Source organism: Opisthorchis viverrini, assembly GCF_000715545.1.
Source record: "Opisthorchis viverrini unplaced genomic scaffold opera_v5_78, whole genome shotgun sequence".
Lineage (NCBI taxonomy): Eukaryota > Metazoa > Platyhelminthes > Trematoda > Opisthorchiida > Opisthorchiidae > Opisthorchis > Opisthorchis viverrini.
This window is the reverse complement of record NW_008751734.1, coordinates 913,271-922,700: the sequence shown is the minus strand read 5'-3', so window position 1 is coordinate 922,700 and position 9,430 is coordinate 913,271. Positions and strand designations below refer to the sequence as shown.

At 42.6% G+C, this 9,430-nt stretch overlaps 2 protein-coding genes across 2 annotated transcripts in view; one reads left to right on the top strand and one right to left on the bottom strand.

The window, feature by feature from the left end:
* Positions 1-8,315: 8,315 nt before the first annotated feature.
* Positions 8,316-9,430, bottom strand: part of T265_04621 (hypothetical protein) — a gene marked incomplete at both ends in the record, with an annotated part of 81,599 nt that continues 80,484 nt past the window's right edge. The window contains one exon of the mRNA XM_009169403.1: positions 8,316-9,156. Within this exon, the coding sequence (XP_009167667.1) occupies positions 8,838-9,156 (319 nt within the window). The remainder of the gene's footprint in view (positions 9,157-9,430) is intronic.
* The window catches only part of T265_04622 (hypothetical protein), a gene marked incomplete at both ends in the record, with an annotated part of 11,085 nt that continues 10,317 nt past the window's right edge, over positions 8,663-9,430 (top strand). Inside the window, one exon of the mRNA XM_009169404.1 lies at positions 8,663-8,702. Coding sequence (XP_009167668.1) covers positions 8,663-8,702 — 40 coding nt within the window. The remainder of the gene's footprint in view (positions 8,703-9,430) is intronic.

The window sequence follows — 9,430 nt, the reverse complement described above, 5'->3', positions numbered from 1 at the left end:
CAAAAATGCGTGGGTGCATTCATGCAAACAAATTTTGGTCCATGGTCCCTTTTGCCATAGTCCACGTTAATTATTTGCTAAAAGTCTTGCACGTTCGCTTGCAAAACGCATGGTTTTTCATTATAGATTGCGAATTATGCTGGGAAGACCTCGAGGTTTATCGATTAGGAACATGGAACATACGCCAATCCTAGCAGACAGCTGAATGAACCTGACTTACGCACACGACTAACATGCGGCTGGGGGTACACGATGCCCAACTAACTAGTCAGATAGAACCTACGTCAACCATACCGGACTGCTGAGCGGGCCGATTAACTGGAAGCCGGTCGCACAGAAACTTAGACAACTTGTGGTTGTGTTCGAGAAAATAAGAGGTGACTGCCAGTTGGTTCCTTTGCCTCCGCAGACAAAACCGCACTGGACAGCTGGTGCTTTGCGTACTTTTTTATCAGAAAATACGCCCGGCTTACTAGCTTCTTCGGATTCTCCGGCTTTCCGTTGGTCTTGGAGGGCGCCTGCTGCATTTGTAGTGCACACATTCGTAGCGCGTTGGTGCTTCGATTTCTTGATGAACGCACAACTACCACAAAGTTATCTTTCATGTATTGATTTAAGGCCTTTTCAAATGCCGTGAAGGCTGGAAACGACACACCCAGAAATTTCTCAACGAACGATTGTGAAGCCCCTTCCGAAGCCATAAAACACGAATTGCAAAGCCAACTGTGCGCCGATAATTTTCAAAAGATACCGATTAAAACAAACGCAAAAAAGGTGACGGCAGATGAGGGTGATTTTTGGACTGAGCACATACGCAAAGAGGGGCAACATTTTGACGTTAAAGTTTTTATTTCACCCACAGGGGTTTTGCAGGAAAATGCATTGTGCGTCGAAGGTGCAGCATCAGGGACGCGTCATAACTTTCGAAAATTCAGTTCCGTCGTGTGAATACTGAGCGCCTTAGCCGGCAGTTAAATGCGGATCGGTGTGGTGGATGACCTTGAAATTTCGTTAATCTAAACAACGTACCTAAGCAATATATCGCCGAAAGGTGCAGATGGATTGGACTAGCTCCTGTAAAATTCGTAACTTCAAAGCCTCTATAGTTTTGCTTAAAAGAAATTCGGTTTACTTCTGTTGACTGGTAAAATAAAGCACGAACTCAGATCCTACCATACTTTGACGTTCTGCGGTGTTAATTAAATGGGAGCTAACATCTAAAGGATGCCCCGTTCGAACTTCATCCAAGTGGATAATATAATAACGTTAGTATTGGTGGTTGATCGGATGGCAGTTGATCTGTTCGCCGAGTTTGGCTAGGACCAGCCACTACCTTTCATCATGCTAACAGCACGCGCTGTCACCGCCCCAACTGACTCAACCAAAATGTTCACGCACGGGGCTGTCCACGACCTCGTGATGATGGAGCAGCGGCCGCCATCCACAGTCTGATGGCTTTCCCGTCGTTAAACATGAATCTAATATTTCCACGCTTAGCTTGTTACATGTGCCCAAAAGGTCATCTCACTCCGCTGAATTTGTGCCAAAGTGCTCGCCAGTTTATTGTAGTGTGTGCTCGTACTGCCCGTAAGCCAACTACTTCCACCGACGGTACCCACAAGGATTCACTATACAGGTGAAAACAAAACCTTGTCATGCACTTGATACAGCGCGTGCTGACTACTGTAAAGAGCTCCACCAAACTTACTAGCTGTGACAAATTTCTCGACCTTGTTGACCAGGCGACTGCTGCAACATTAGGAGACTTCTTCTAGATAGGTCACGAACGAACGTTCAGTTTTGCATTCGCGCGGGCAAAGACGATGTTTGTGTACCCTTCCAAAATGTTTTCAAATCCGATACGGAGGAAAGCCCATAGGGAAACCACCTTTTTCACACAACGCTTCACCGTCTACCGGAGGAACGCCAACCATTAAAAATATGAATCCTGTACCCGAAGTGGGCAAGAATATGTTTGGACAACCTCCAACAAACTACGTATATAAGGGCAGACTTTAGACGTTTGAACAAACACTTTCAAATGTTAAAACTAAATGTTAAAATTAACCTCGTCTAAACTATTGCTTTAGAGAAATTTGGGGTGTTTCTAAGGATTGATGTTTTTGGGTGTTCAGTTCATCAGATTTTTGAGTTCATACCTCGGTCGGAGTAATGATCAGGTAAAGCTGCCACTTTTTTACTCAGCATTGTAATGATGACTTGGTTGTGAAAAATGCTCATGATTGGAATGAGCTACCATTCCGGTATTTCCGGATAAAAAATTTCACTCAACACTGAGTAAAAACAGGCACATTGGGCTGACTTTTTGAGTTCCTATTGCGGCATTTTCTTCCTGTCGGGCTACATCTTCAAGCACACTTTCCAAAAAAAGCAATAAAGCTGTGGCACCCACTCCAGTTTAAGCACTTGCCACTTGCAAGGAACTTTTGTATTATTCGTATTATTTTGATTCTTGCCAAGTCGTAAATGGAGGAATAATCAGAATTTCATATCACGCAAAATATGTTGGGAACTAGCATCTTCACCCTGGATATGTGTACACCAAACAAACACTCACCGATTCCTAGTAAGAGAGCAAGGGGGTAATAAACCTCATTTCTTGATCAATGATTTAAGCTTCAATATTCGTTTGTCGTGTAGAGACACATGAGAAACCAGATGGTTCAAAGAACTCTGTTGGTTGAGTCGTACAGACTGCAGTATTATGCCTTAAAAAATAACCCGGCCCAAAAAACAAAATGCGCTATTTAAGTACATGAGACATAGTCGGATAATCAATCAATCACATTCCTCCGGGGGCCAAAAACGGGGACCCCACGAGTCTATAGGGAACACTTTGTAGGTCTGTATTCTGACCCAGAAACCTCGTCATATCCTAAATTTCCATCAGCTCGAAATCTCCGTTGCAACATGGTTGTTGAATCTGAATTGGCCTTATGCTAATTTTCCCATTCATTCGCTTACTCCGCCCATGTTGTTTCGCTTATTCGTAACCGCCACTCACCTTGCCGCAGAGGCCGTCCTGTCCGACACTTGAATAGTGACATGCGTGTTTGTGTGTGAATGTGAGCTGCTNCATGTGCGTTCATGTCCCGTTTGCTGAGCCTGCCTTGCCCTGTTTGCTCATGGGTTCCGCGTGATCGCACGTCTGATGAGAATCACGAGACCGTCGTCGGAAAGAACGACCGCAACCCACGCTACTGAGACATCATTACGCTCGCCGTTGTTTGGTGTGCGGACGTTGACGCTGCAGGGTTCCGGTCGGTGATAGACCTGTGAGCTTGTTGACGCTACAAACGTAAACAATTGAGGTTTGTTGTACACAGTCGCCTACTCTTGTGCAAACAGTACTGTAGAATTACGAACCCAATTCTACCTCATGATATTCGGGGTTGTCGAACCTATGCGTCACTCAAAGTTCCGTATCAGGAACCCCAAATTATTCTTACGTGACGAACATTCTCTTATTTGTGAGCAGCTTAGCGTAAGCTAAAGGCGAGGGACCCATATCAGATGCCAAATTTTTTTCATCTCCTAAAGGCAATCGGTCGAGTCCAACACAGATCTCTGCTCAATAAACTCGAGTCTTGCGGGATACAACGGAAAGCTACGCTGGGTTGAGGTGTTCCTATCGAATAAAATTTTGAGTAAAAAGGCTAGGCGTACTCTTATTCGGTGCTCGTGTCCACTGCAGTTCCTAAAGGCTCTGTTTTGGGACAACTTCTGTTCCTGATCTATGTTAACGACCTTCCACGTGTTCTTTCAAGGTCACATCTACTTTTTGTGGACGAATTTAAATCCTGGGCTCTAGATGCCGGTGCCCTCCAAATGGATGCAAACACTCCTAAGCAGTGGTCGTTGGACTGGCAAAAAAGTTACATAAACGATCCTCTTCGCTTGTCCGGAGAGTATAACAAGGATGAAAGTGTGATAATTAGAATGGTGGTAGGTATCTTAACTACCGAATGTACGCGTAGTATAGAAGTCCGAATATGGACGAATGAATATCGTATATTCTCGAATATACGATATTCATTCGTCCATATTCGGACTTCTATACTACGCGTACATTCGGTAGTTAAGATACCTACCACTATTCTAATTATCACATTTGGCGTCGCGATCCGGAATTTTTTTCTCTTCATCACAATGTTATCTGAATTGGAATCGCTCAGTGTAAATTCAACTGCACGGGAGGTGGAGGATTATTTGGAACGCTTCAGCATTTGGTGTCTTACCAAATCGGATCTGGATGATAAAAAGAAGACAGCTTATTTCCTGCACTACATTGGGAAGGATGCTTATGCTCTTGTGAAGAATTTATCATTCCCTACGGCGCCGATCGATTGCACATTCGATGTTCTAAAGAAGTTAATTCTCAGTCATTTTAAGCCTATCAATTTTGTGGCCGCAGAACGAGCGAAATTCAATTCGCTTATTCGATCCGAATCTCAGAGTATTCGTGATTTTGTCCTCCAACTGCAAACACAGGCTGCAAAATGTGACTACGGCCAACAACTTGAAAGCCAACTGAGTGATCGCCTCATTGCCGGAATTAATCTTCCAGATCTACAACAAAAGCTCCTAGTACAGACTGATCAACGCTTCATATCGATCAGAAAAATTTGCGAGCAATACCAGGATGTTAAAGAAGTAACCAAATGCAACGAGACCGTTTTATTTAATGCACTAAAGTCGAAAGGGCTGGAAGGTCGCCCACACGGTAAATTTGAAACCAATATGCGTTATCATAACAAAAACAACCAACTGAATTCGAACATTCAAAATCGTCAAATACGCCAACCAAAAAAAGTTCTTGGCAAATGTGCTTCGTGTGGACAGGACCACTCCAGATATACTTGCATACATCGCCAATCAAAATGTTTTTCATGTGGTAAGATTGGGCATATTCAGGATGTATGTAAGTCCAAAAGAGTTTGTAGACTGACTGTCGACTCAAATTCTGATATCAAGCCTTTGACTGATAACATCTCATCCATGTCTTTATCTGTTTTATCGAATTCTATGCATGTGTCGAAGACGCTCATATCAGGCTCTGGTAAAAAGCATAGTTTTATCATTGATACTGGCAGCGTCGAATCCATTATTCCTGAGTCAGATCTTATAGCATTTTATCCTACTGCTGTTTTAAAACCGACACAATTATCTGTTAGAGGTATCACTGGACATGCTTTACCGCTTCTTGGTTCATGTACTATACCAGTCAAAGTTTCCAGTGGTAACTTTGTTGATTGTAATTTTCTTGTATCGAATTCTGGTCCTTCAATAATTGGTCTCAAAGTTTTACGTGCGCTTAACGTTAACATTTCACTACTTACTTCAAATTTCAACGAAACCGAATTGAAACAACTGATCACGAGCTGCTCCAAAGTCACCGGAGGAATGCGCATACCAAAAGTGAAACTCGAGGTTTCTGGTGATCCGATTTTCCTCAAACGACGTATAGTACCTTTTGGTTTGCGTGAACCAGTGCGTCTAGCTCTAGATTCATTGTGCCAAAAAGGTATTCTGACACCTGTCGAGTCTTCCAAATGGGCTACGCCGATTGTTACGCCATTAAAGTCTGATGGTAAAACTGTTAGAATTTGTGGCGATTATCGATTGACACTCAACAAAAGCCTACTTCAACGCTCGTGTGCTACAGAAGAACCTGAAGATGTGTTGTATCGTCTAGCGGGATCAAAAATCTTTTCAAAAATAGACTTGAAGGATGCATACTTGCAGATACCACTTGATGATGCTACTAGTGAATGCACAGTCATCAATACACCATTTGGATTATATCGGTATAATTTCTTGCCATTCGGACTTAATGTCTCTCCTGCTGTATTTCAAGATGTGATTAATTCAATTACTGACGGTCTTGAAGGTGTTGTAACTTATCAAGATGACGTGATAGTTCATGCTGTCGATAAGGTTACGCACGATTCACGCTTGCTTGCATTATTCAAAAGATTTCATGACTTAAATGTTGCCGTTAATTCTTCGAAATGTGCATTTTCTGTTTACAAACTATCATGTTTAGGCTACACTGTTGATGGAAATGGTTTTTCTCCTGATAATGAACGTTTATCGCCTTTAGTCAATGCTCCATCCCCTTCTAATCTGTCCGAACTTCGTTCCATACTTGGTGCATTGCAATATTATTCCCGATTCATACCTAACTTTTCTCAGAAAGCTTATTGTCTATTTGAACTGTTATCTCTGAAAACATTTTCATGGATATCTGAGCATGAGAAAACTTTGCGTTCTTTACTCAATTATCTTAAATCTGACGCTATTTTGAAACCATTTTCTGCGAAAGATCATTCAACCGTTATAACTGATGCGTCTCCAACTGGATTAGGTGTTATTCTCGAACAAAATGGCCGTCCTGTCATTTGTGCATCCCGTCGACTAACACAAGCCGAACAGGGCTATTCTCAAACACAGCGTGAAGCTCTTGCTGTCTACTGGGGTGTAAGTAGACTACACAAGTATCTTTTTGGTAAACCATTCACGATTGTGACCGATCATGAAGCCTTGAAATTCATATACCATCCTATGAAATCATTGGCTAAGTCATCCGCAGCCATGGTTCAACGTTGGAGCATCGCTCTCAGTTCGTATACATATGACATTATTCATCGTGGTGCTAAATCCATTCAGCACGTCGATTATCTATCCAGAGTTCCAGAAAGTTTATCACAATCTAATGTTTCTGATTGTTTGTTAGTACAACCGCTTCCGATTAAACGAGACGAGCTTGTGCGTGATACCCGAAAATACTTTTCATCCGTTATCTCTGCATTAAGACGAGGATGGACGCACCAAGAACGTCGTCGATTTCCCGCATTTTATGCTCGTCGAGACAGTTTAGCATTGACACCTGATGGATTGTTGTGTTATAACGATCGTGTCGTGATTCCACCAACACACAGAAGTGCCATTTTATCCGATTTGCATTCCGGACATCTAGGCATCGACAAAATGAAGTCTCTTGCCAGACTTACTTGTTGGTGGCCAGAGTTGGATGCAGACATTGCGCGTACGGCTAAGGATTGTATGAACTGTACACACAAAATTCATTCCAAATCATCCAAATGGATTCCTTGGCCATTGTCCTGTGAAACATGGCAACGCATTCATGCAGATTATTGCGGTCCATTTTTGAACAAATATTATGCACTGGTGGTTGTAGATTCCTATTCACGCTGGACGGAAGTATTTCTCACGACATCCCCGAGTTCTGAGTTTACTCAGTATGCTTTGAGGAAACTATTTAGTCGTGAAGGTGTACCAATTGTTTTGGTCACTGATAACGGCTCACACTTCACAGCGAAATCTCTCGAATATTGGTTAAAAGGACTTGGTTGTCGTCATTTATTTACTGCTCCCCGTCATCCACAGTCTAATGGACTCGCTGAAAATTTTGTTCGAACTTTGAAATCTGCCATCAATTCTATTTCCCCTGTTACTTTTCATGATCTTGATCGAGGTATTGATAATTTCTTGATGCAGTACAGGAATGCTGCTCATTCAATTACTGGTAAGAGTCCAGCAGAGCTATTCAAGTCGAGATCCTTACGCACGAACCTGGAATGCATTGGGACTGCCGACGTAACATTTTTCAAGGGTAACGATCTACGTCCATCTACTGGTGTTGTTATTGGGAGGAACGGGAATCGTATGGTCACGGTTCTTGACCTCGAAGATCTCTCAAGTCACAGACGGCATGTTGATCAGGTCGAATTCAATGCTAGAGGTCAGTTTGGCGACAATACGTCTGTTGCTTCAAACACTAATGACCTTTCTGATTCTCTTACAGATGGTTCTGATGAGCATGAAACAAACACTGAACCTGACAATCCGACATTGAGAAGATCTGAACGTTTAAGGTTCCAACCTATTAGAGACTATAAACACCCGCACGCTCATTCAACGTGTGGTGGATGTGGTGAACATTGACTCTATTCTATTCATTCTGTTTAGTGTATTTTTATATGCCTTTGTTTTACGATGCGATATATAGTACGCCCGCGATATACGAGAATATACGATATTCATTCGTCCATATTCGGACTTCTATACTACGCGTACATTCGGTAGTTAAGATACCTACCACTATTCTAATTATCACAGAAAGCCATCGTATGACTGGAGGTACTTTCCAAAATAGCCCTCCCCCATCCTTCCAAAACATATTTCTGGTATCAATGAAAAGGACGAGGGTCGAAAAAAACTCATAAATAAGAGTACTGATCAACAACCACATATGGATTGATCTTGGGTTGCATTGATCCAATTGGTCAACAAGTTCTGACTGGCTCTGGAGGTTGTGGTCGGCATCACGTTTGGGTGATAACAAGAGTAATAATAACAATAGTAATAATAATAATAGTAGTAATACTCTGATCGATAGTAAAGTAACGAGGGAGTCCCAAACCATCAGTGGAATTTTGGAGGAATAAAGCGTCTCTTGGAAAGAAAGATGCAGGTCCCTCACGTGTACAAAAGGCTAGCAGTCAGTGAGGGAGTCAATTAATATGTACATGAACTTAAGTCTTTCTTTTTTGTACATAACAGGCATCGAAGGAAGTTAGTTCTTTTTGTTGTGTCTATCCGCTTTCTTTTTTGCGTCATGGCATTGGTACACGCGATCATTATCAGTGGTGATGGCAGTATGTGGATGGTTCCTCATGTGGAAATTCCCCATAAATTTGTTCAAGATAAATGTACTGTGTGTAATCCAAGCTCTTGAGAACTCCTGATAATTGTAATAAAGGCACAGGTCGGAACACCTTCTCTGTAGGTATTTATTCTTGTTGAGTCGACGCCGTACTTCCTGCTTCGAGCTCTGGAGACGGTCGACATTCCGATTTGGCTCGCACAAATTCGCGAGCCACTTCGTCGGTTTGCACGCGTTGAGACAGCACCCGTAGAACAGTCCATCCGGTCTCTGTATAGTGAAGTCTTCGGCCAAGGGGGAGCCTCAGTGGGGTAGCACCAAGGTTGAGTGCACGAGACAAAGATAGGACGGTTACTCCCACAAGTCTGTCCGTTCGACCGAAGCAATAGTCCTTTACCGCCAGGTGAAGCTCGTACCATTCAGGATCTCCTTGGTTTGATAGATAGCTACGGCGATAAAGTGTCAAAGTGTCAGTCAATAGAAAATCTTTGGAACTACCCAAAATCACCATGAAAAAGGTTCGCTTCCAAGACAAAAAGAATTAGCAAATGCCTTCTAACAATTGCCAAAGCATTTTATCGCCTATCCTCACATTCCTGCTCAAACACGATTTATATCAATAGAGGATCTCTCTGTGGCACATTCTGAATCAAGGCTGCTTCCATGACGTTATTCGCAACTTTCCGCTGAATCTATCTCCTCTAGGATGTTCAGCTTCAA